General features: G+C 45.2%; 1 protein-coding gene and 1 pseudogene across 3 annotated transcripts in view; both read left to right on the forward strand.

Annotated features, from left to right (window-relative positions):
* Nucleotides 1-3,205: 3,205 nt before the first annotated feature.
* Nucleotides 3,206-25,494, forward strand: part of NOX5 (NADPH oxidase 5) — a 42,609-nt gene continuing 20,320 nt past the window's right edge. Inside the window, exons 1-7 of one of the 3 annotated variants that reach the window (XM_055363161.2) lie at nucleotides 3,206-3,467; nucleotides 15,201-15,324; nucleotides 16,888-17,038; nucleotides 20,186-20,480; nucleotides 21,720-21,960; nucleotides 24,059-24,212; nucleotides 24,463-24,641. In XM_055363161.2, the coding sequence (XP_055219136.2) occupies nucleotides 3,418-3,467; nucleotides 15,201-15,324; nucleotides 16,888-17,038; nucleotides 20,186-20,480; nucleotides 21,720-21,960; nucleotides 24,059-24,212; nucleotides 24,463-24,641 (1,194 nt within the window). In that variant the 5' untranslated portion in view covers nucleotides 3,206-3,417. The remainder of the gene's footprint in view (nucleotides 3,468-15,200; nucleotides 15,325-16,887; nucleotides 17,039-20,185; nucleotides 20,481-21,719; nucleotides 21,961-24,058; nucleotides 24,213-24,462; nucleotides 24,642-25,494) is intronic. The other 2 variants (XM_055363162.2, XM_055363163.2) reach the window with 2 other exon arrangements.
* Nucleotides 10,897-12,728, forward strand: LOC101147318 (broad substrate specificity ATP-binding cassette transporter ABCG2-like; annotated as a pseudogene).

Here is a 25,494-nt window from a genome sequence, read left to right on the forward strand (position 1 = left end):
GATGGCAGGGTCTCAGGCTCCCTCAGCCAACTGTCAGTTCTCCCCAGCTATTTCCTGGGTAGGCACCTCACAGGCACTCACAAGCCGGCCACTCACATCCGGTCACTCTGACAGCCTTTGGAGGGGATCTCTTCTTCCATTGCCCCATAGTTTGTGTCTCTTTGGAAAGCACCTCCCAGTGCAGGGGCTCTCTCCTGGGCCTCCAAAATTCACGACCCCTGAATAACCAAATAATACCAGAACCACACCAAATTCCCTGCAAAATTAGGGAGAGCCCCCCACCTTCTTTCTTCAGGGTCTCAGATCAGAGTTCCAGGGCAAAGCTGGAGAAGAGACTCACACTCTCCCTTGTTCCCCAGGAACTATCTGAAGCCCCCCAATCCAACTTCCTCCTCAGTGGCAAATCGGCCTCAACAAGGCAAACTAGCTCAGGCAAGTGAGCTTGTCAGACACAACCCCACTCTGAATCCCACGCTGGGCTACCTTCTGCATGCAACTAGAAATAAACAAACATTCCATTTTAGCAGTGATTTTAATCTGGGCAAGTGGATTACACCGATTTTTACTCTTTTTTTGGTGCTTTTAGGCTTTTTTCTGATTTTTAAATAATAATAATTATTATTTTTTAAAATCAAGATGGGGTCTCACTCTGTCACCCAGGCTGGAGTGCAGTGGTGTGATCTTGGCTCACTGCAGCCTCTGCCTCCTGGGCTCAAGTGATCCTCCCATCTCAGCCTCCTGAGTAGCTGGGACTATAGGTGCACACCACCACACCCAGCTAATGTTTTTGTATTTTTGGTGGAGATGGGTTTTCGCCATGTTGCCCAGGCTGGTCTCGAATTCCTGAGCTCAAGTGATCCACAAACCTTGGCCTAATAATTAATGTTTATAATTTGTGTAATTATAAAAAAGTGTCATTGAGAGAAAAAAATCTCTCCTTCCAAAAGTTTTGTTAGAAAAAAAGACTCTTTTAAAAATACATTTTCTGGCTAGGTGCGGTGGCTTACACCTGTAGTCCCAGCACTTTGGGAGGCTGAAGCAGGTGTATCACTTGAGGTCAGGAGTTCGAGACCAGTCTGCCCAACATGGTGAAACCCCACCTGTACTAAAAATACAAAAATTGGCTGGGCCTGGTGGTGCATGCCTGTAGTCCCAGCTACTAGGGAGGCTGAGGCAGGAAAATCGCTTGAGTCCAGGACACGGAGGTTGCAGTAAGCCAAGATCATGCCACTGCACTCCAGCCTGGGCAACAGAGTGAGACTTCATCTCAAAAAAAAAAAAATTTTTTTTTCATGTTTATTACTTCCCTTGTAAAAACTTGCATTTTGTCCAGATACTAGGATATGAACTAGATTGTTGTTAGAACTTTGGCAAGTATTGATGTGTTGCTCCATTGCTTAGCATTGCTTACTGGCTTCCTAGCTCCTAGGTAATCCTAGGCCTTTTAGCTCTCTTCCTGCCAAATTTGTCATGACCTGACTCCTGCTCCCTGCTCCAGTTCTGCTTTCAAATGTGTGCGTCTCCAGGTCATTACCTGAACTGCTTATAGTTCCCAGGACACAGAATGCATTCTCATTTCATGCCTTTCTTACACGATCTTCCAGCTGCCCAGAATGTCCTTTTCCGTTTCCACCTGGCAAACTCCTACTCATGTTCTAAAACCCACTACAGATCAGTCACTTTCACTGGGAAGTCTCCTCGGTTCTCCCTTCCCAATGCTGTCTCACAACACACTTCTGTATCTTCATTTACCATGCTGGATTATCTTACTTGTCTGTGTATATACAATCAGGGCCTGGATATAGTGTTTCCTAAGTATTTGTTGAATTGAGGCAGGTTTATTCATTCCACAAACATACATGGAATGCCCATGATATAGTGAGCACTGTGCTAGTTTCCTGGGATTCAAAACTAATGAGGCACAGATCTTGCCTTTAGGGGCTCACAGTCCAGAGGGACAGAAAGAGACACACACAGATAGTTACAATTACAGTGGGTACCAGCAGCTCTGTCTCACATCTTCTCATTCTTGCTTTTTTCCCTTAACTGGCCTTAACTTGAAAGTATAATTCATATTTACTGCTTGGCTTATTTCCTCAAAAGAATTTTCTGTTTCCTACATATTATTCCTGAACTGATTTAATGAAATGTGTTTGTATTTCTCTCTTTACTTTGCCAGGAAAACTATTGAAACAGTCAAAGTAGCCTCCAAAATTGCTGCTATCCAGGCATGGGAGCACCCCATTTCCAGAGATTACCAAAAGATCACTGAAATTCTGTAGAACTTGTCTTGGGACTGGCCCCAAACAAATGAGAACTGGCTGAATCTGTGGGTAGAAAAATATGTGAGTGACAGCAAAGAGGCTTCCAGTGAGCCCCTGCTGGTTCAGAAGACTTGACATGGCCAGCACCAAAGGATCCCTTTAGGGTACCCCCACCATGAGCCACATACTGGGAGAAATTTCTTGTAGCACTCTGCTTTAAAACAAAACCATAATGATAACTAATCATTTCCCTGATTTTGGAAATTAACCAGAGACATCTAAAATCACCACTAGGACATCCCAATCTAAACCAGATGGCCAGGGTTATCAGCCAAAGCTGATCTCTCTCCAGGCAAAACAAAAAGTATAAACGCTTTGAATTTTAATCGCAGAGCAGTATTACCTAAGTAATTATACAATTTCCCTTAAGTTTAAAACAAAATAGCTTGCAGGTCCCACTTTTTTCCCTAGGCTCTATGGGCTAGGAACCTCTGCAGGTGACTGTTTCAATATAGTTGTACACAATATGTTGAGACTGAGTATAGCTCCATGGGTGGTTAACTATACAATCTCCACAGTCAGCCCAATGTAGTTGTAAAATTTGTGCTGAGCCCACTGGACACATTACTTCACCTCTCTGTTTCACTTCCCTAATCAATAGAATGATGCCAACACCCACCAGATAGGGCTGTGTTACGAATTAAACTGAGCAATACGTGCAAAGTTCTTAGCACAGTGCATGGCTCAGAATAAGTGCTTAAACATTTTTGTTGATAATTGATATTATTGTTATTGGTGAAGTCTTGCTTGACTTATAAGCAGGGCCTGCCTGGAGTTGTTGGTGATTTTTTTCACAGTATGTTCCTAGATAACCTAGCTTCACCATAGTATTTTTGAGGAAAGGAAAGAGAAGATACTGGGCCAGATGGAAGACAGCTCATCCTTCCTAATAAAACTCTTGCCCCATTGCATTCCATGCTTTCTGGTTGGGATTTTTCTAGACCAACTCAGCCACCAGTTTTATGAGGGACTGTGGGTGTGAGCAGGTCTTTAGGAGTCAGGAAGAGGAGGAGTCAGGGGGGTGGCTACACAGTGCAGGCAGCTCAATGGACAGCAGTCTTTCTGGGACCTGTGATCTAGAAGACAGGAGAAGATGAACACATCTGGAGACCCAGCCCAGACGGGCCCTGAAGGCTGTAGAGGGTGAGTGGCTCATTTGTCCAGCTTTCCATGCCAGGGACAAGGGAAAGGTGGGATTATTTGCCTTTGTGGGATCTACAAAAGGTAACTGTGTCTGCCTTGGACAGAAGTCAGAAGATCTGAGCTCTATTCTTGCCTTGCTACTAGCAAGCTGGGCAATCTTGGATAAGTCACCAGCCCTCTCTGGGTCTGTTTTCTCATCTGTAAAATAAAGAACTGGCCAAGTCAGTGTAATAGCAATACCCAGCATTTGTACAATGCTTTCCAGTTGTACTTTTCCAAACAGCATCTCATTTGGTCCTCATAGCCCTTTGTTGGAGCGATGCTTGTGGGCTGGTCATTCAGCTGGTGCAAAGCAAGGCTGGACCTAAAATCCTGGTCTCCTGGGGTAAATTCTGGCCTCTGGTGAGCACATTGTTCCCCTTGAGCTCTGAAATCTGAAGATTCCCGCTCCTTCCTGCTACCTACAGTGTTACCTTCCTTCCCACCCTATTCCCTCACCACCTAGATCACTCTGGCTGTCCCAGTCTCTTCTCAGCTCCTTCCCAGAGTTACCTCTCCCCTTGCACAGGCCCACCACACTGATCTTGTCTCTGAAAAGTGGGAGGTGAACAGCAGATACCTCCTCCCTGCCTTCCCTGCGTTAGCACTTGCATGCAGCCCTTTTTCCAGAATTCTCTCTGCTTTGTGGAATGCCTTCCCGAGGGTCCCGAGAGATGAAGAAAGTGGAGGCTGTTTAACCCCCAGGGCAGCATTTCTCCAGGTGCATGGGTGGGTCACCCATGCGTGGGTCACAAGATCCGGGGTGCAGGTGATATGTGCAGATTCCTGCCTCCTCCCCACCAAGGTTGGCGAGTCAGAATGCACATTTTTACAAACTCTCATGTTTCTGGCAAGAACATATTGCAGTTTGGGAACCACTAGTCATTAGGTGAGTGCTCTTTTGGGCCGTGGAGGGCTGCCTTGAAACCACCAAAGGGTGGCTAGAAGTCAGTGGGAGGCGTGAATGTCTTGCGGGGGGCAGTGATGGGAAGGCGGCTTCAGCTCAGGGACACGAGAAGCAGGCACTCGAAGCTTTGTGTCTGCACAGGCAGTGAACGCCCATCAGTGAAGGTCGAAGCAGAGTCATTGTTGGGTCGGGGGTGGGGAGAAGTGTGTGGAGCTGGGCCCGGGACAGTGGTTCTCTGGGGCTGGTGTGAAAAAACCTAGGAAGCTCTTAAAAGAGGCTCCTTGGCTGATGTTGAAGCCACGAGGGATGAGAAGGTCTCATGCGAAGCTCCCTTCCTCTTTTCCAGCTGTGGGCTGCTTCTGGTACACAGGGATAGTAATAATACCTACCTCACTGGGCTGCACCAAAGACAGAAGGGGCCAATATACTAAATAAAGTGGCTGGCACACTGGAGGGCCTGGAGCCCCTGCCTTGGGAGCGTGCAGGAGCTGGCCTATCTCAGTGGGAGGCTGGGTGGGGGCATTGCCCTGGCCCTTGACACTCCCAGCTACAGGTTCTCTCCATGCCTCATCTCACCCCCCTCCTCCACAGTGAGTTGGGCCCTGGGAGCTTTGGACTGGCCTCTGGCAGGGGCTGCCTGGAGCACCCGCTTTGCTGCCTGCAGCTCCAGTGACTTACTAGGACCACACATTTATAGGCGAGGAGAGAGTGAGAACCTAGACAGGTGGTCCTCAAGAAGAACCTGAGGAGTCTGAAGCCTGGGACTTAGGCCTGGCTCTGCCCCAAGTCAATGCAGGGGCCCTGAGAGGACATCTGTCTGTGCTCCCTCTGGGAAATGGGAATCCATCTAGGACTTGCTGACTTGGAAAGTGACGTGAGTTAATAGGCATGAAAAAGAGAAGAGAAAGGTGTACATACCTAATCATCATGTGCTAGACAGACATCCTATGCCCTGTCACAACTCTGCAAGGTGAGCTATCACTAACGCTTTTAATAAATGAGGAAACTGAAGCATGCATGCACACACACACATACACACACACACTAAAGCATATATGACATATGCATATATATACACACATCCATACACATACTAAAACATATATTTGTAAACCAAAAATAAAAATCTAATCCCCTCAGCCATCTGAATGGACCCCTCCTCTCAGCAAAGGGCATTCCAAAGTTAGCCTGAAAAACTAGTTCAGGCCATCATGGGAAGGAGGGACCAGACATGCCTCATTATACTCTCCTCCCTTGTGGGATTACTGATAGAACAGACCCTTTAAGTCTGATGAGAAACATTTATACTCTATTGTCTTTGAAGCCTGCTACCTGGAGGCTTTACCTGAATGACGAAACCTTGGTCTCCATAACCCCTTATTTTAACATAGAAATTCCTAAGTATGTATGTATGTATGTATTTATTTATTTATTTTCTGAGACAGAGCCTCACTCTGTCACCCAGGCTGGAGTGCAGTGGCGTGATCTTGGCTCACTACAACCTCCACCTCCTGGGCTCAAGCAATTCTCATGCCTCAGCCTCCCAAGTAGTTGGGATTACAGGTGCATGCCACCACACCAGACTAATTTTTGTATTTTTAGTAGAAATGGGGTTTTGCCATGTTGAACAGGCTGGTCTCGAACTCCTGACCTCAAGTGATCCATCTGCCTCGGCCCCCCAAAGTACTGGGATTACAGGCATGAGCCACTGCGGCCGGCCAGACGTTCCTAAGTCTTTAGACAAAAACTTAATTCTTTTAACCAATTGCCAATCAGAAAAATCTTTGAATCTACCTACGACCCGGAAGCCCCTGGTTCCAGCTGTCCCACCTTTCCGGACAGAACCAGTGTACAACTTACATGTATTGATTGATGTTTTATGTCTTGCTAAAATGTACAAAACCAAGTTGTGACCCAACAGCCTTGGGTATATGTTCTCAGGATAGCTTGAGGGCTGTGTCACAGGCCATTGGTCACTCGTATTTGGCTCAGAATAAGTATCTTCAAGTATTTTATAGTTTGACTCTTTGTTGATATATTTTATACACACACACACACTCAAATACATGCCACACATATATAGCATAAGACACATGCCTATAAAGAGGTCAAACAGAGAAACAGAGAGGTCAAATAACTGGCACAGGATCACCCAGCAGGCACGAGGCACTTTAGAAAACCATGGAAGTGCTGTCTGAGGGTTTCTTTTCACTCAGTAATACCAGCGGCTCTGAGAATGCTTGCTAGAATTCACACTCCCAGGGCCCAAACCTCAGAGCTTCTGGTCCTGAAGATCTGGGGCTGCAGAGAACGTGCACTTTCAACTCTTGAGGTGATGCAATTGTGGGCGGTCCATGGACCTCACTCATGGAGCCCCAGAGGCGCCGGTTGCTCAGGCATTCTAGGGAAACTCCAACTCCCATTTGGGTTTCAGAGAAAGAGGAACAAGCAGCAGGTGGGATTCCTAGGGATTGGCAGGGAGAATGGGCAAGGAGGCTGCAGGGCCAGGCCTGGGGACCGGGTACTTGCTCAGGCAGGTGAGAGGCAGCTTGCGGAGTTGGTGTGAGCCAGCAACAGACTCTTTAAGTCTGATAAGAAACATTTACACTCTGTTGTCTTTGAAGCCTGCTACCTGGAGGCTTTACCTGAATGATGAAAGCTTGGTCTCCATAAGCCCTTATTTTAACCTAGAAAACGCTGCTCTGATAGGGAATTACAGTTAGCTGGGACACAACCTAGGGAGATGCTGACAGTGCACCTCTCCCACCAAGTGAGGACCACCCCCACCCCCACAAGACTCTTTTGTGTTACTGGACCCCCAAAGCTGGGAACCGTGCTTCAGAGGGCGGATTCTCATCTGATCAGTGGGCTGTACCTGTTGAGCCACTTGCCTCACAGGTGTGTTCTGGGATGAGGTTGTGCCGTGTAAAATGTTTGTTTTACTAAGGTATTAATTTGCTGGGGGATAAGAGGCCAGTAACACCCTTGATATCACCTTTTGGAGAAGCCGCCCTGGGGAGCCACATCCCGGGCCAGAGCTCACTGATGGCACAGGATTAAAGGTCAGGGGATGGAGAGGGATTTTTTGTTTGCTCTATTCTATTCTATTCTATTCTATTTTATATTTTATTATGTTATAAGGGATGGGTTCTCTGTTGCCCAGGCTGGAGTGCAGTGGTGTGATTAAAGTTCACTTTAGCTTCGACCTTCTAGGCTCAAGCCATCCTCCCACCTCAGCTGCTAGAGTAGCTGGGATCACAGGTGCATGCTATCATGCCTGGCTAATTTTTTAAATTTTTGTAGAGATGAGGTCTCACTATGTTGCGCAGGCTGGTCTCAAACTCCTTAACTCAAGCAGTCCTCCTGCCTCAGCCTCCAAATGTATTAGGATTACAGGTGTGAGCCACCACCCCCGGCCTTGCTTGCTTTTTAATTGTCGTACCCGGCAGTAACGAGGTACTCCCTCCTCCTCCCGACTGGGATGGTCAGAGGAGGCCCAGTGGAGAGTCAGGACTTTGCCCACTGCCCACCTGCCATGGAAGGGGGCAGGGAGGGATGTAGGTGTGGCTGTGAACCGGCAACTTGAGAGAGTCTTGTGGTGGAAAGTTCTGTATCTTGACTCTATCAATGTCAGTATCCTCTTTGTGATATTGTACTACAATTTTGTGAGATATTACAATTGGGAGAAACGGAATAAAGAAATCTCTACATTATGGCTCATACCTGTATGTGAATCCATAATTATCTCAAAATGAAGAGTTTTCAAAGATTATCACAAGAATGGTATATGCTCATGGATACCATCAGATCAATCATACTGAGGCGTAAAGCAATACGGAACTGAAATCCTCTTTCTCCCCTCCAGTCCTGCCTCTTTAAGGACCAGTGCTGACAGCCTGATGATTCCCTTCCACACAGTGCTACTGTATTTATTCAAATCGATTCACACCTATTATAGATAACGTGGGTGGGCTTAGCTGTTTCGAATGGCAATCTAGTACACAGTGGTGGATGATGGATATGGGCCATTATGTAATAACACTTTTATTTTTGTAGGATACATTCCTAAAAATTGAATTGCCTGAAAGATAGTACAATTCATGTTCTCACCAGCACTGTTTATATTGGATATTACCAATCTTTTGATTTTTGGCATTCTGATACCACTTCCCCCAACTACAAAAGATATAATTGTTATAAATCCCATTTCCCCAGGCATGAGAAGTGAATTGAACATCTTTTCAAATGTTTATCAACCAATATAAGTTCTCTCTTATGAATTGTCCTTTTATATCTTTTGCTACTTTCCATTGCTGGTTTCTGTTTGTTTGTTTTTGCTTCTGTCAAACCTATAGGACTTCTATGTTAAAAGAACACTAACACAGCTGCAATTTATCAATACCTGATAAAAGCATTTACTGTTATTGTTGCCCTTTTAGTTGTTGTTATTTTATAACAGGTGTGACCATTCCGTCATGCTTATTGCAAATATTTTCCTTCAGCCTATTGCCTTTTGAATTTGTTGTCTTCTATCATGCAGAAATTAATTTTTACATATGCAGATCTACAGATCATTTTCCTTAATGTTTTTGGGATTCCTATCTTGTGCCCCTACTTAAAGATGATACAATTTCCTATAATTTCTGCTAATTCTCATTATTTTATTTATTTTTACATTTAGGCATTTATAATTTGATCAGAAAATGTAAATAAAATAGTATACTGTAGTTATCTAATTATTTTATTCTGTGTAGACATTTTGTCAAAAGCATTTAATTATCCAACTTTTAATAACAATTATAAATACAATTTTTTACAATTTCCATTTGTAACTGCTTTGGCTAATAAGATAGATGGTAAAGATGTAAATAAATATGAATATATATATAGATATAGATATCAATTTTTATATGCATATAAATATAGATAGATATAGATCATTGATTTTGGTCTATTTCCCTTGAGCCCAGAAACTAGCCATCACTAATACCTAGTATTTGGAGATTGAATTTAATGCATTAAACTAGAGAAACTAAATAAACATTGCAAATATCATAGAACAAGAGAGAAAATTACTAGTTTGTAAACTAGGTAATTTCCTCCCATTTTTCTTATAGTTTTAATTAAGAATGAATTTTGAACTTTATCAGGTGCTTCCTTAGCATTTATTGACATAATAAAAACTATTTTTCTTCTTTAATTTGTTGATATCAAAAATTACGTTGATAGGTGTCTTAATAATGAACCATCCTTACATTACTAAACTAAGTTCTAACTAACTAATTAGGTTCTAACTAACTAAACTAAGGTTGGGTTTGTTTTTTTTTTAAAGTGAACTTCTAGATTTAATTCAGTTATATTTTAGTTAAAGCTTTGTATAAGTTAAACTTGTATAGAATTTCCTTTTCATATGCTCTTTTCATTGGATTTGGGTAAAGCTTGCTTTGTAAAATGAATTGGGAATCTTACTATCTCTTTCTATGATCTAAGATGGTTTACCATTAGGTTTATCATTCTTTGAAGATTAGATAGAACTCAGCTCTAAAAACAAGCTGCCCCTGACATTATTTTCAATGGTTGACATTTAACTGCCCTTTTGAATTCTTTTTTTTTTTTTTTTGAGACAGCATCTGTGATCTCAACTCACTGCAACCTCTGCCTCCTGGGTTCAAGCGATTCTCCTGCCTCAGCCTCCCCAGTAGCTGGGACTACAGGCATGTGCCACCATGCCCAGCTAATTTTTGTATTTTTAGTAGAGATGGGGTTTCACCATGTTGGCCAGGATGGTCTCAATCTCTTGACCTCGTGATCCATCTGCCTTGGCCTCCCAAAGTGCTGGGATTACAGGCGTGAGCCACCGCACCTAGCCTAACTGCCATTTTGAATTCTTAAATAATTATTGGTCCATTCAGATTGTTACCTTCTTTGGGAGCTAATTCATTTCTCTTAAATCCACCAAACATTTGCACACAGTACTCTTGTATTTCAGTAGCCCTTTCCTTATCTGTAATTCTATTGCCTTTCTCAGTATTAATGTATATTTGGGGGTTTTATTCTCTCTTTTATCCTTAATCATGCTTTTCTTCTTAGTTTTTTAAAAGAACCAACTTGTTTTTCACTATATTGAGGCATAAATCATGTGCCATAATCTGCATATTTAAAATGGATATTTTGACATGGAAGGAGGCAGCCTAGAGAGGAGCCTGGGAGAATTTGTGAAAGCTCTTCATGATTTAGAAAGCACAGTGCACATGCTTGGTGGCATTATTAAGTGGAAGCTGCTTCTTTAGGGTTTGTTTGGAAGGTCCAGCTGACTCATCTCAACATTTATATCAATGATTGTCAGTGTTCTGCCTCTGAGCACATGGATCCTGAGATTGGAAACTTTGGTTAAACCCAAGTGCTATTAAGCAGAGTGAGTAAATAGTGAAAGCCATTTGTGCTGAGAGTGTGTGTCTGGAAAGAAACGCAGAAACTCTCCAGATGTCTTCCAATAATGTCGAAGTTTTTATCCCAATGTCACAAGGAAACACCAATGGCTTACCCAAGGTGACCTCAAAGACCTGAAAGCATTTACTGAAAGAGCTGTGCTTTCATAACATCTGTTATCAAGAAAAAGTGAAGAGCAGCTTTCTACATGGTCAAAAACCAGTTGAGAAAGAAATACAATTGAATATCAATGGGATCGTGAAACCTGGCCTCAATGCCATTCTGGGACCCGCAAGTGGAGGCATTATTAGATGTCTTAGTTTCAAGGAAAGACCCACATGTATTATCTGGAGATGTTCTGATAAACACAGCACCTCAACCTGCCAATTTCAAATGTAATTCAGGTTACATGGTACAGGATGATGTCATGATGAGTACCCCAACAGTGAGAGAACATTTACAGTTCTCAGAAGCTCTTCAGCTTCCAACAACTGTGATGAATTGTGAAAAAAAAATGAATAGATAAATATGGTCATTCAAGAGTTAGGTCTGGATAAAGCAGCGGATTTCAAGGTTAGAATTCAATTCATCTGCAGTGTGTCAGAAGGAAAAAGAAAAAGGACTAATATAGGAATGGAGCCTATTACTGATCCTCTCATCTTGTTCCTGGATGAGCCCACAACTGGACTGGACTCAAGCACAGCAAATGCTGACCTTTTTGCTCCTGAAAAGGATGTCTAAGTAGGGACGAACAATCATCTTCTTCCCATTCACCAGCCTTGGTATTCCATCTTCAAGTTGTTTGATAGCCTCACCTTAATGGCCTCACAAAGAGGAATGTTCCATGGACCTGCTTAAGAGGACTTGGGGTACTTTGCATCAACTGGTTACCACTGTGAGTTCAATAATAAACCTGCAGACTTCTTCCTGGGTGTCATTAATGGAAATTCACTGCTGTGGTATTAAACAGAGAGGAAGAAGACTGAAGCCACGGAGACTGTAGAGACCGCTAAGAGAGATAAGTCACTCACAGAAAAATTAGCTGAGTTTTATGTCAACTCCTCCTTCAACAGAGAAACAAAAGCTGAATTAGATCAACTCTCAGAGGGTAAGAAAAAGAAGAGAATCTCAGCTTTCAAGACCACCTAATGCCACTTCGTTCTCTCAGATGGGTTTCCATGCATTTATTCAAAAACCTGCTGGGTAAATCCCAGGCCTCTATAGCTCAGGTAATTGTCACAACCATACTGAGGCTGATTATAGGTGCCATTTACTTTGGGCTAAAAAATGATTCTACTGAAATCCCGAATAGAGCCAGGGTTGTCTTCTTGACCACCAGCTGGTGTTTCAGCAGTGTGTCGGTCATAGAGCTCTTTGTGCTAGAGAAGCTCTTTATACACAAATATATTAGTGGATACTACAGAGTGTCATCTTATTTCTTTGGAAAACTGTTATCTAATTTACTACCAGGACGATGTTACCAAGTATTATATTTACCTCTATAATAATACGTGCGTTATAAAAATAATGCTGTATAATAATCCTAATCTTGTTAGGATTAAAGACGAAGGTGGACACCTTCATCATCATGATGTTTGCCCTCATGATGGTGACTTATTTAGCACTGGCCATAGCAGCAGGTCAGTGTGGTTTCCATAGCAATGCTTCTCCTGACCATCTCTTTTGTGTTTATAATGGTTTTTTCAGGTCTATTAGTAAATCTCGCAACCATTGCATCTTGGCTGTTATGGTTTAAGTACTTCAGCATTCCAGTTTTACAGCTTTGCTGCCTAACGAATTTTTGGAACAAAACTTCTGCCCAGGACTCCGTGAAATAGTAAACAATACTTGTGGCTCCCCAATATGTACTGGCAAGGAATATTTGATAAACCAGCCATCAATGTCTTACCCTGGGGCTTGTGGAAGAATCATATAACCGTGGCTTGTATGGTTATCTTCCTGATTTGCCTACCTAAAATTGTTATTTCTTTTAAAATATTCTTACATTTCCCTTTAATTTACTATGATGTGTCCTCACATAAAAAATGAGACCATAATTTTTAAAAAATAAAAAGGAAAAGAATAATTTGATGAGTGTCGAGAGACAGTACAGCCCCCTGTTACACATGGTTTCACTTTCTATGGTTTGTTGCCCATGGTCAACCAAGGTCAAAAATACCCAATGAAAAATTCTAGAATCAACAATTCATAGGTTTTAAATTGCAGCCATTCTGAGTAGCCTGATGAAATCTCGAGCCTTTCTGCTCTGTCCCGCCTTGGTTCAGTGAATCCACACTATACACGCTGCCCATCCCTCAGTCACTTAGTCGCTGTCTCGGTTATCAGATCCACAGATCTCAAGAAGAAGAAGGGTTAGTACAGTAAAAACACATATTTTCAGAGAGAGAGACCACATTTACTTAACTTGTATTACAGTATATTGTTATATATTGTTATAATTGTTCTATTTTATTACTAGCTATTGTTAATTTCTTACTGTAGCTAATTTACAAATTAAACTTTATCATAAGTATGTATTATATAGGAAACACATAGTCTATATAGGGTTTGCTACTATCTGCAGTTTCAGGCATCCACTAAGGGGCTTAAAAAGTATCCCCCCACAGATAAGGGAGAAGTATTATATGCATACATCTGTAAAACCATTTCCATAATTGAAATAAATGTATCATTTTGAGGTTTTTTTTTGGTTTTCTAATACCTTAATTTCTGACTTTATATTTAGTAGTATGTACTTACATGTGTGTGATATGTATTTCCTTCTTTGTCTAGTTGCTTATGTGAAAACTATTACATTTATTTTTAATATTTAGTCTCTAAAAATAAAATCAATTCTCATTTATGTTCTATAAAGTCACTGCAAACGCTGAATTAGCGAATTCGGAACCATTGTTCTTAGAAGGAAATATAGAGTTAGGCTCATGTGAGCCTCAGGGCACAATATTTTTGTCAAACGATCAATAAGTTGCCTTGTTTTATGTGTGTTTCTATTTAAAGACACCTTTAAAATATGTATTGTTGATTCGTTGACATTGAACTCATGGCCAACAGCACTGTCACTTGTGCCTGAATGAAGCTTTCCTAACACGTATTTCCTCCATACTGCACAGTACAGCCTTTGCTCGCTTAGAAATGCTAGAGAGCACCGCAACATTATGGTTGGGAGCCATTTTAAACAGTGAAAACACCAACAAAAAGCACAAAAATGTGAAAAATGTAGTACTAGATAGATCATGAAAAGGACACTCACTGTCTGAGAGCTGAAACAAGAAGGCAGGCATCGTCGCCTTGCTCAGCCTCAGTGGGGAGCAAGCCATTGGATGACTCAGTTTCCACTGCTCTATGCATGTCCACAGATGACTACGGATGGGCTGTGAGTACTGATTCAGGGGTTACACATCAATTTTAGGAAGTAGGCAGGTTTGCAAATACAAAATCCACAAAGAATGAGGATTACTGTAGCTAAGTCATTTAGGGTTATGTTACACTCATGAGCTATAGACAAGGCCATTCTCCCAGGGAGTCATTTACAGCAACAAGAATCTGTAACTCCTCACTCACTGCCTCAATTTTGGTTTCCTGGGTCCTAATGCTAGGGAAGTGTCCTAATTTCATCACTCACCTCTGTTTAGATCATAGTACAGACAGCCCATCTGTGAGGGTTTTAGACAGCCAATACCCTGGTGACATCATAGAAGACAACCTGGGCCTGAAGAGTTAAGACCTGAGGGCTGAATCCTGGCTTGATCCATCTTGTATCACAAGCATTTAAGCAGAGGGTGGAGGCTTTGGGGCAGAATGGAAAAAAACGCTAGACTTGAATTTGAACTCTGTCTCTAACTTGCTGAATACATTTAGCTAAGTTACCTAATTGCTCTGAGCCTATTTCTTCTCTGCAAAATGTCCTGGCCCACCAGGCTGTCAGAGAGACCAAAGGAAGTAGTGGTGGTGGGAAATATTTGGAAAGCAGTAAAGATCTGTGTAAACGCAAGATGGAAAGTCATTGTCATGATGTTAATTAATGCAGTCGCAGCATGCCACTCTCTGACCTGATCCCCACAGTGTGGGTCCACCTCACTCGGGCCCTGTCATTTCAGAACCTAAAGAGAAGCAAGCCTGGGCCAGCCAACTCAGGATAAGAGGAAGAGACTGAGGCATAGGGAGGAGGAGAAACGGCTGTGGGAAGCTCCAATCCACAGCCAGAACTGATTGACCCGATTCAACTCAGGGAGGCTCAGGTCCCTAGTTAGAGCAAGGCAGAGGCCCTGGGACCACCATGAGACCTCATAAGGCTTTGGCCACCCCAAGCCCATAAACCTGTTTCCTTTGCCTCCCAGCACCATGAGTGCCGAGGAGGATGCCAGGTGGCTCCGGTGGGTGACTCAGCAGTTTAAGACCATTGCGGGAGAAGATGGGGAGATCAGCCTGCAAGAATTCAAAGCAGCTCTGCATGTGAAAGAGGCAAGTGTTGGGCCAAGGTGGAAGCCCTGCATTTATCGTTATGTGGCCTGGTTCTCAGGGCATAGCCCTTACAGGGAGGGAAAGGGAACTCCCTGGGGTTCCTGAGGTCTCCACCTTGTAGCGGGCTGGCGGGATGTTTATGGCACCCTCCCATTCCTCTTAATAGTCATGGCCTCCTGGGTCTTCAACACATGAAGTTGGAAGTCAGTAGCTTGTCAAATCTTAAGCAATATGATTAACCTCACAATTTCCACTAGGCTCATGGGCAGAGCTGATGCTCTGACTTAAGCTTCCTCTCAAGATAAGCTTGTCAATGGTCTATACCTATTAAAGCCCTGTCTGCTGTGGCACACTGTTCCCAGTCCTCCAGACTCCATAGCTACCCTGCCCACCCCACACAGCCTGCATGCCCTGACACACAGAGGAGACATCAGCAGAGAAGGGAGGACTGAGTCTGAAACACCAGCCTCTCCTAGCTGTCCTTGGGACTGGCATTGAATAGTGGCCTGGTCCTTGACAGGGACTAGCTGATGAGCATCTGAATGCCCTGCTTGAATCAGAAGGACCCTCCCCTGCTGGTCCTGGGGATACTACTCAGAACTCTAACGCCACGCCTCCTTTCGCAGCAGATATGGGGAAGGAAAAAATCCCATTCTCCCTAATGATACAATCCCATCCAAATGGGAGGGTGTAAAACATCTTAAGACAAAGAGCATTCGGGATGGTAGAGAGTGATAAAGGTACTACCCAGGGATCCTGGGGATGAAGAAGAAAGCCAAGGCAAGGTGGCAAGGTTGTCAGTCCACAGCAGACTTCGGCCTATACCTCATACTTGTGAACCCCTCATAGTTTTATTAAGTCAGACACTAGAGCTCCACAGGGTCCTCCCCCTGCCTTGAGGGGAGCATCCCAGGACACAGCATCTTTGGGACACCCATCATCCAAGCCTGTCTTCTTAATTTCTGTGCTCCCAGGGTCTAACACCAGGCCTGGCAGGCAGAGGCTACACAGCACAAGACTGCTCAGTGAATGAATGAGTGAACTGGTGATTAAGAACAAGCCTTAAGTATAAAATGTAGGCAGCCTTAAGAACAAGCAAAAGAAAGGACTCAGATCTTCCAGTGGAATCTATAAGTCCTTCCCAGATTCACTCATCCCTTGCGCTCACCCCAAGTGGGGTGAGACAGGGCTGGAAGGAGCCTGCAGGAGGACCCTGTGTCTGACCCTTTCCCATGTTGGTTAAGGGGCCACCCAGAGGCTGGGATTTAAAGGCTGATGGGGGTGATTGTATGTAGGGGGCAGAGAGCCCATGCAAATTACAAAGTCCAGTGCCTGAAGGGGGCCTGAAGCCCAAACCAAGCCCATCCTTACTGCAGGGATCGGAACAGGTCTTCCATTAGAGCAGATCACGATGGGTGTTCAGGCACCTGAGTTCTGCCTGAATACCGCCACTCCGTGGTGCACCCCCCCACCACCACCCCAGACACAGGGAGACAGTGAACGAATTCAAAGCCCAGGCCCTGCGGCCACAGTTGTGCTGTCTTCCACCTTTCTCGCCCACAGTCCTTCTTTGCAGAGCGATTCTTTGCCCTATTTGACTCCGATAGAAGTGGCACCATCACCCTCCAGGAGCTGCAGGAGGCACTGACCCTGCTCATCCATGGCAGCCCCATGGACAAACTCAAATTCCTCTTCCAGGTGTATGACATCGATGGTAAGGGCTCTTCCTGGGTGTGGGCTGCGGTGGGGAGATCAGTGGGGGCCTCAGTGAGAACTGGCCATTTCACCTTGGCAGGCCTGGAGGTGCCATCCCGGCCTCCTGAGCCCAGCCTGGGACTGGTTTCTCCAGGTGAGGCTGACACTTCCTTTCCTCACATCTCTCTCCCAGTCCCCAGTCTCTCTGTCTAATCCCTGCCCCCCTTTCTGGGGCAGCAGGGAGAAAAGGAGGGACTCTGGCACAGGAGACAAATGCCTTCTATTCAACTTACCAGAGGCCAGAACCTTTTTCTGATCTTTTGTATGTCTGAAAAAGAAAATCTCTGTTGTTTTTTCCTTTTCCTCATAGTATAAGCTCACTATGAACATTTTAGACAATACAGAGTGGTATAAAAAATAACACAAAAATCACCCATAACATTTTGCTATATTGCCTTCTAACTGGTTGCACATACACACCCCACACACCTTTTTTTTTTTTTTTTAACAAAATGGGATTAAAAAATGAATCCCATTTTTAATGGGATTTTTCACTTACAAAAATGAACTTTTTCACTTACAAAAATGAACATTTTGATATGTAAAAATATATTGCTTTACAGTGTCATTTTTATTGTGGTAAAATATACATAATGTAAAATTTGCCATCTTAACCATTTTTAAGTGTACAGGTCAGTGGCATTAATTAAGTACATTCACATTGCTGTGCCACCATCACCACCCTCCATCTCCAGAACCTTTTCATCCTTCCATTGAAACTCCTTGCCCACTGAACACTGAATCCCCATGCCTCCTCCCCTAGTCCCTGGCAACCACCATTCTATTCATACATTCTGTCTCTAAGAATCTGACTTCTCTAGGCACCTCATCTAAGTGGGATTATACAATATTTGTCATTTTGTATCTGGCTTATGTCACTTAGTATAGTATCCTCAAGCTTCATCTGTGTCATAGCATGTGACAGAATTTTATTCCTTTTAAGGCTGAATAATATTCCATTGTAGGTATATGCCATATTTTGTTTATCCATTCACCAATTAGTGGACATTTGGGCTGTTTCTACGTTTTAACTATCGTGATTAATGCTGCTATGAACATTGGTGCACAGATATCTGTTTGAGTTCCTGCTTTCAATTCTTCCGGGTATATATCCAGAAGGGGAATTGCTGGATGACATGGTAATTCTATTTTTAATTTTTTGAGGAACTGCCATACTGTTTTCCACAGTGGCTGCATTATTTTACATTCCTACCAGTAATGTACAGGTGGTCCAAGTTCTCTACATTCTTGCTAACACTTGTAATTTTCTGCTTTTTTTTTTTTCTGAGATGGAGTCTCACTCTGTTGCCCAGACTGGAGAGCAGTGGCATGATCTCAGCTCATTGCAGCCTCCACCTCCCAGGTTCGAGTGATTCTCCAGCCTCAGTCTCCCGAGTAGCTGGGACTACAGGCACCTACCACCATGCCCACTAATTTTTGTATTTTTCATAGAGATAGGGTTTCACCATGTTGGCCAGGCTCGTCTCGAACTCCTGGCCTCAAGTGATCCACCCGCCTTGGCCTCCCAAAGTGCTGGGATTACAGGCGTGAGCCACTGTGCTTGGCCTTATATTCTGCTTTTTGATAATAGCCATCCTAATGGGTGTGAAGTGGTAACTCACTGTACTTATAGTGTCATTTTTAGTGGCTGCATTATACTCCACTGTATGTATCATGCAGCATCATGTAGTATTTAAGACTCTAAGCACAAGCTACCTAAGTTCAAATCTCAGTTCCATCACTTATTATATGATCTTAGACTAGTTGCTTAACTTCTCTGTACCTCAATTTATTTATCAAATAGGAATTATGATAATAATATTTCATACTCATGGGGTTGAGATGAAGGTTAAATTAGTTAACTTACGCGCAACGGGGAGCCATCAAAGTGTGTTGAGCAAGGGATTCGCAGGGATGGACCTGCATTCTGAAAAGCTGTTCTTCAGCAATGTTCATTTTGCTGCCCTGGTGCAGGAGGGCGGAAAACGGGTAGCTGGCTTCACCCAGGGATGGGATATTCTTAGAGTCAGTAGAATGGAAGGTTAAAGGGAGAATGAAGGAGAATGTGCACATGAGAATTATTGTGAAGGAGGACCCTGGATTTGAAATTGGCCAACAGAGAGATTAAAGCAGATAGAAGAGGCCATGAAGGGGCCAGGGGGAGACTGGTCCTCTGGATGAGTCCAGAAACCTGCTGTCATCTTGGCTGTTGACTAGGAAAGCAGAACAGGAGGTGTGACTGGAGAATGGTATAATATACTCTAATTGATTCTACATCGTAATGTGATTTGGGCCAGAATGATGATCACAACACCAATGAGAATTTCCATGTATATGCAATTTCCTTCTCCCAGATACTGCATTAGGTGTTTTACCATTATCGAGTTTCCTTGAGCTAGTTCTGAGAGGGAGAAATGATTACTCTCATTTTAGAGATGTGCAAAGTGAGGTCCACTACCCCAGAGGACTTAGAGCCCACTATTGCACGGTTAAGGAGGGGCAGGAGCAGGATGCCACACTGGGTGTGTCCATATCCAAAGCAGGCCAAGAAATCATTAATCACGGGCTCTGCTGCTCAGGAAGAATAAAATACAGAAAAATCTCATCTCTGTTGGTAGTTTTGGCTTCCTTATCCCATCACTTTCAACCACCCTTGTTTACATAAGGACACACTGCTGGGCTGGAATGCCTAGCTGTGGCCCCTCTCAAGACAACATGATAAACAGAGCATTTGCTCCAAGTTGAACAACAAGGCACACTCCCTCAGCGCTAACCCACATACAGTGTGCCTTTGGATAACTGAGGCTGTGGGCACACAGCCCCTTATAGATTAAGTAAGCAGGTGTATTTTCTGGGCAGATAGTCTTGGAAGTTGAGTAGTACTTAGGGAGCTACCGATTCTGGAGACAGGCAACCGCTGAAGCCAAAGATTCTCCACCCGCGGGGAGGTGTCCATTGCTGTTGAGCTAGGCAGTCGGGAACATGGAAGGTTTCTGAGCTGAGGGTGACATTTGGTCCTTCAGTTGCATGGTCTATACCCCCAAGGAGAGCTGACTGGCAGAAAGCTGGAGGTGGGTAAACAGAAGAGGCCCACCACTTCTTGCAGTGTGTGCATGGCAGGGGGCGTCTGCAGGTACAGAGTGGGGTGCTGGGGCAGGCCCGCACTGGGCTTCATCCCCACTCGGGACAGGCAGCGGCTCCATTGACCCGGATGAGCTGCGCACTGTGCTGCAGTCGTGTCTGCGCGAGAGCGCCATCTCGCTGCCTGACGAGAAGCTGGACCAGCTGACGCTGGCGCTCTTCGAATCGGCCGACGCGGACGGCAACGGGGCCATCACCTTCGAGGAGCTCCGGGACGAGCTGCAGCGCTTCCCCGGAGTCATGGAGAACCTGACCATCAGGTACGGCCGGGTCTCGGGCATTGGCACTGTCCACGGCGGCGTTAGACTCCTGGTCGGAAGTGTGGCAGGAACTCACCGCGGATCCACCCCGCCCTACCCCGCCCCTCCCCGCCCTGCCCCGCCCCTCCCCAGTTTAGCCCACTCTTGAGTGTACTGCAGGGCAGCTGTCTTCATTGCCTCCACTTCCTGCAGTGTCTCTGCAGAATCAACTCAAAGTCTGAGGCACCTACTGTGTGCTGAGCACTTTTGCATATACCAGTGCATTTTATAGCAATACTCGTTTTACAAAAGGAAATTACTTCGCCTGAAGTAAGTTGCCTAGGATCACACAAATAATTAACAAAGGTAGTTATTTATGCAATAAATGTTTGAGCAGCTTCTATGCAGCAGGCACTGTTCTGATTAATGCAGTGAATGAGGTCTCCACCCTGCTGGGGCTCCATTCCAGACGGAGAGACATGTCATTTACACCAATAAACACACAAACTAGAGAAGCACAAAATTAATAAGTGCTGTGGAGAAAATAAGAGTGTAACAGCAAGACCCAAGTCTGTCCGACTCCAGGCTCTGAATAGAGCCGGTTTTGTAGTTCATTCTTCCTGTGTATTAACTTTTTTTTTTTTTTTTCTGAGACAGAGTCTCACTCTGTCGCCCAGGCTGGGGTGCAGTGGTATGATCTCGGCTCACCGCAACCTCCGCCTCCCGGGTTCAAGCGATTCTCCTGACTCAACCTCCCGAGTAGCTGGTATTATAGGTGCCAGCCACCACGCCCAGCTAGTTTTTGTATTTTTAGTAGAGACGGGGTTTCACCATTCTGGCCAGGCTGGTCTCGAACTCCTGACCTCAGGTGATCCGCCCGCCTTGGGTTCACAAAGTGTTGGGATTACAGACGTGAGCCACTGCACTGGGCACCTGCCTATTAACTTTCTTGGGGCTTACTTACCAAAACATATTTCAGATTCTTCCATCCTTTTCGACTGCTTCTTTTAAAATTGGAAAGTAAAGAGAAGTAATAAAAATAGCGGTGGTTGTGGCATTAGGCAGACCGGAGTCCCCTTTCAGCTCCGCGGAGCTGTGCGACTGTGACCAAGCCACTTGACCTCTCTGTTTCCTGGTGTGAAGAAAGCCGGCCTGCTTGGCAGACTTGGTCGGCCATAGCTGGAAGGGGGTCTTTAAGTTAAGACACGGGTGGTCCCAGCCCCACCGCTCGCCTCTGAGCGGAACCCGCCTCTCTCGCAGCGCTGCCCACTGGCTGACGGCCCCCGCCCCCCGCCCACGCCCGCGCCCGCGCCGGCCGCGCCAGCTGACCCGCGCCTACTGGCACAACCACCGCAGCCAGCTGTTCTGCCTGGCCACCTATGCAGGCCTCCACGTGCTGCTCTTCGCGCTGGCGGCCAGCGCGCACCGGGACCTCGGCGCCAGCGTCATGGTGGCCAAGGGCTGCGGCCAGTGCCTCAACTTCGACTGCAGCTTCATCGCGGTAGGCTCTGCCAGCACACGGTGCTCTGAAAATGTTAATTAGGAGCCGAGGTGGGCTCCTCCTAGACAGAGCGACCCACAGAGGACACCTGGAATGCCAGGGCAGGGTGGCACCTTAGAAATCAGCTGGGCCAACGCTCAGAGTTGGAGGATGCCGCCCAGAGAGGGACAGTAGCTTGTCCACAGTCACACAGCCAGTAAATAATAACATAATTGGCATTTTTGTGCACTATGCACCAGGCACGGTGCTGAGCACGCTCCATTTGATCTTCACAACTCCCCTATAGTGGACCCCTGTGCAGGTGCACCTTCAAGAGGAAACCCTAGAAGAGGCTTTGAATACCAGACCATGGAGTTGGAATGTGGTTCTCTGGCTCATGGATGAGGCCTCTAAGAGGTGTTTTTTTTTTCTTTTTTTTTTCTTTTTTTTCTTTTTTTTTTTTTTTTGAGACGGAATTTTGCTCTTGTTGCCCAGCTGGAATGGCACGATCTCAGCTCACTGCAACTTTTGCCTCCCAGGTTCAAGCGATCCTCCTGCCTCAGCCTCCCCGTAGCTGGGATTACAGGCAACCGCCACCATGCCCAGCTAATTTTTATATTTTTAGTAGAGATGGGGTTTCACCATTTTGGCCAGGCTGGTCTCGAACTCCTGACCTCAGGTGATCCACCCTCCTCGGCCTCCCAAAGTGCTGGGATTATGGGCATGAGCCACCACACCTGACCTCTAAGAGTTTTTGATCACACAACTCCTACCATTAAAACAAAAGCCCTCTTATGCTTATATGCATGCTCTATTATCATTAGCTAATAGACTTATGGCACAAAGTAACTACAGGGGAAGATTCATCATTGATGAGCAGGGATGCCCATCTCTAGCTCAGATACACTTCTGGATATGAGCTTCTCATTAGAGTGGGTTTTATAGGTTTTATTTTAAATTTATTTTTATTATTTTTAATTATTAATCTTAATTTTTGTGGGCACATAGTAGGTGTATATATTTATGGGGTACATGGGATGTTTTGATACATGGGATGTTTCGATACATGCAATGTGTAATAATCACATCTTGCAAAATGGGGTACCCATCCCTAAAGTGGGTTTTGTCTTAACGGCTCAACGAGCTGCCAAAGACTTCATTCCAGGAGTGGGAGACGTGTGATTCATTTTCTTGGTCACTTGCTCATGCATTACTAACACAACTGTTAATCTGTGGTTTCTCTGCTGGGAAACTTTTAAAGCTACTTGTCCTTCCTGTGAGGGGTAGTTAGCTTAGTTTTGGTAAAGTCAAATACTGTAACCTACAAGTCCACATCCTTGGCAAACATAAATATACTGAAAGCAAATGAGCAATGAGAGAACCCTGGTCAACCACTCTGGATTAGGGAAAGTCTGGTCCTCCTGCAAGGCACCTCGAGAACTAACACAACACGTGCCCATCTGACATATGGACTAAATGAGGGCACCAAGTCAACAGAGATATTTTATTTATTTATTTATTTATTTATTTGAGACAAGGTCTGTGTCACCCAGGCTGGAGTGCAGTGGACTGATCATAGGTTGCTGTAACCTCAAACGCCTGGGCTCAAGCAATCCTGGGCTCAAGCAGTCCTCCTGCCTCAGCCCCCTAAGTAGCTAGGATTACAGGTGTGTGCCACCATGCCCAGCTAATTAAACAATTTTTTTTTTCTATGGAGACAGGGGTCTTGCTGTGTTGCCCAGGCTGGTCTCAAACTCCTAGGCTCCAGTGATCCTACTGTCTCAGCCTTCCAAAGTGCTGAGATTAGTGGAGTGAGCCACTGCGCCTGGCCCATATATTAAATATTAGTAAAAGCATAGATGTTTCTCATGTGTTTAGATAAAAATTAATACAAATAGACATTCTGTAACTTTCTCTTCCCGCCACAATTCTGGAGATCCTCCTCTAGAGACCCCAGGTGTGAATCCAGGGAAGCAACAAGGCATGGGGGCAGGGGACTTTGGTGAGTGTCCTGTTCAGAAAGCACAGCTAGCTCAGGAGGATGCAGGGAGGTGGCTGGGAAAAGAGGACAAGGCAGACAGAGAGTGAGGCAGGGCTCTCTCCCACTCTGCCTGGCCAGGTGCTGATGCTCAGACGCTGCCTCACCTGGCTGTGGGCCACGTGGCTGGCTCAAGTCCTACCACTGGACCAGAACATCCAGTTCCACCAGCTTATGGGCTACGTGGTAGTGGGGCTGTCCCTCGTGCACACCATGGCCCACACTGTGAACTTTGGTGAGTGATCTGGGGCAGGGTTGGGTTGGGGAGAAGCTTGAGCAGCCTCAAGCCCAGAATGCAGGGCCCAGCCCCTGTGTGTACTGCCTGCCCAAAGGGCAGAGAAGGGGTGCCCTGGATAAGCCAACGCTCTGGACAAAAGTTTCTGCCCGTGCTAGTATCTGATGGTGCATGGTGGGGATCCCAATGGGAAGGTGGAGTGGGAAGAGCTGGTCTTGCAGTCACTCAACCTTTCTGAGCTTGTTTCCAGTACTCCAGGCTCAGGCGGAGGCCAGCCCTTTCCAGTTCTGGGAGCTGCTGCTCACCACGAGGCCTGGCATTGGCTGGGTACACGGTTCGGCCTCCCCGACAGGTGTCGCTCTGCTGCTGCTGCTCCTCCTCATGTTCATCTGCTCCAGTTCCTGCATCCGCAGGAGTGGCCACTTTGAGGTGCCCCAGTTGCTGCCCTTTTGCTTCCCCCAAGGCCAGGGTCCTACTTTCATTTCTTTCTGTGTCCCCTCTGATTTACTCCAGAGCCCAGGAAGGTCCCAAGCTGGTCTGCATATTATTTGCATGTGATTTGGGACCTGCTGCTGTGTTCTGCCACTGGACTGTAGTTTATGTCTGCCAAGTGTAGATGTTTTGCTGCGGAAGAGTCTGCCTTTTTGCTGGCTTATCCCTTTAGCCTATTTGGATTAAGTTGGGCTTAAAACAGTACAGGGAGGGGAAGGAACATAGGCTCAGCAGGTTTTGAATCCCCACTCCACTGCTTACTGGTCGCCCAACCTTTCCAAGCCTCAGTTCTCTCATCTGTAAAATGGAGGTGTAATTCTCTATGTTATTTTAGGAATTATAGGCGATAATACATGTAAAACCACTAACTACATCCTAGCACATAGGTGCTCTGAAAATGTTAGTTCCATCTTTGCTTCTGTCTCTCCAGCCTCCTCAAGATGCAGAAAGTCACAGAGGACTTGGTTTGGAGAGCTTGACTATCTTGTGGCCTGACCACATCAGAAATAGACACATACTGAGCACGTACCTACTCTGGGCCAGCAACAAGCCTTTGAAGTAGGAATCAGAATCCTCATTTGACCCATGAGGAATTTCACACTCAGAAAAGTAATGAAATTGCCCAAGATCCCAAAGCTTCAGAAGGTGCTAAAATTGTCTTCTACTATTTCTTCTCCACTCCCAGGAAGCCATTGCTGTCTTTCCTTTCTTCCTTCTGAGAATGGGTCGGGGGTAGTGATACTGATGCTCATGATCCCTGTGGGGGCAGTCCACTCTGCCCAGAACCTCC

The sequence above is a fragment of the Gorilla gorilla genome, chromosome 16, assembly GCF_029281585.2.
Source record: "Gorilla gorilla gorilla isolate KB3781 chromosome 16, NHGRI_mGorGor1-v2.1_pri, whole genome shotgun sequence".
NCBI classification, from domain to species: Eukaryota; Metazoa; Chordata; class Mammalia; order Primates; family Hominidae; genus Gorilla; species Gorilla gorilla.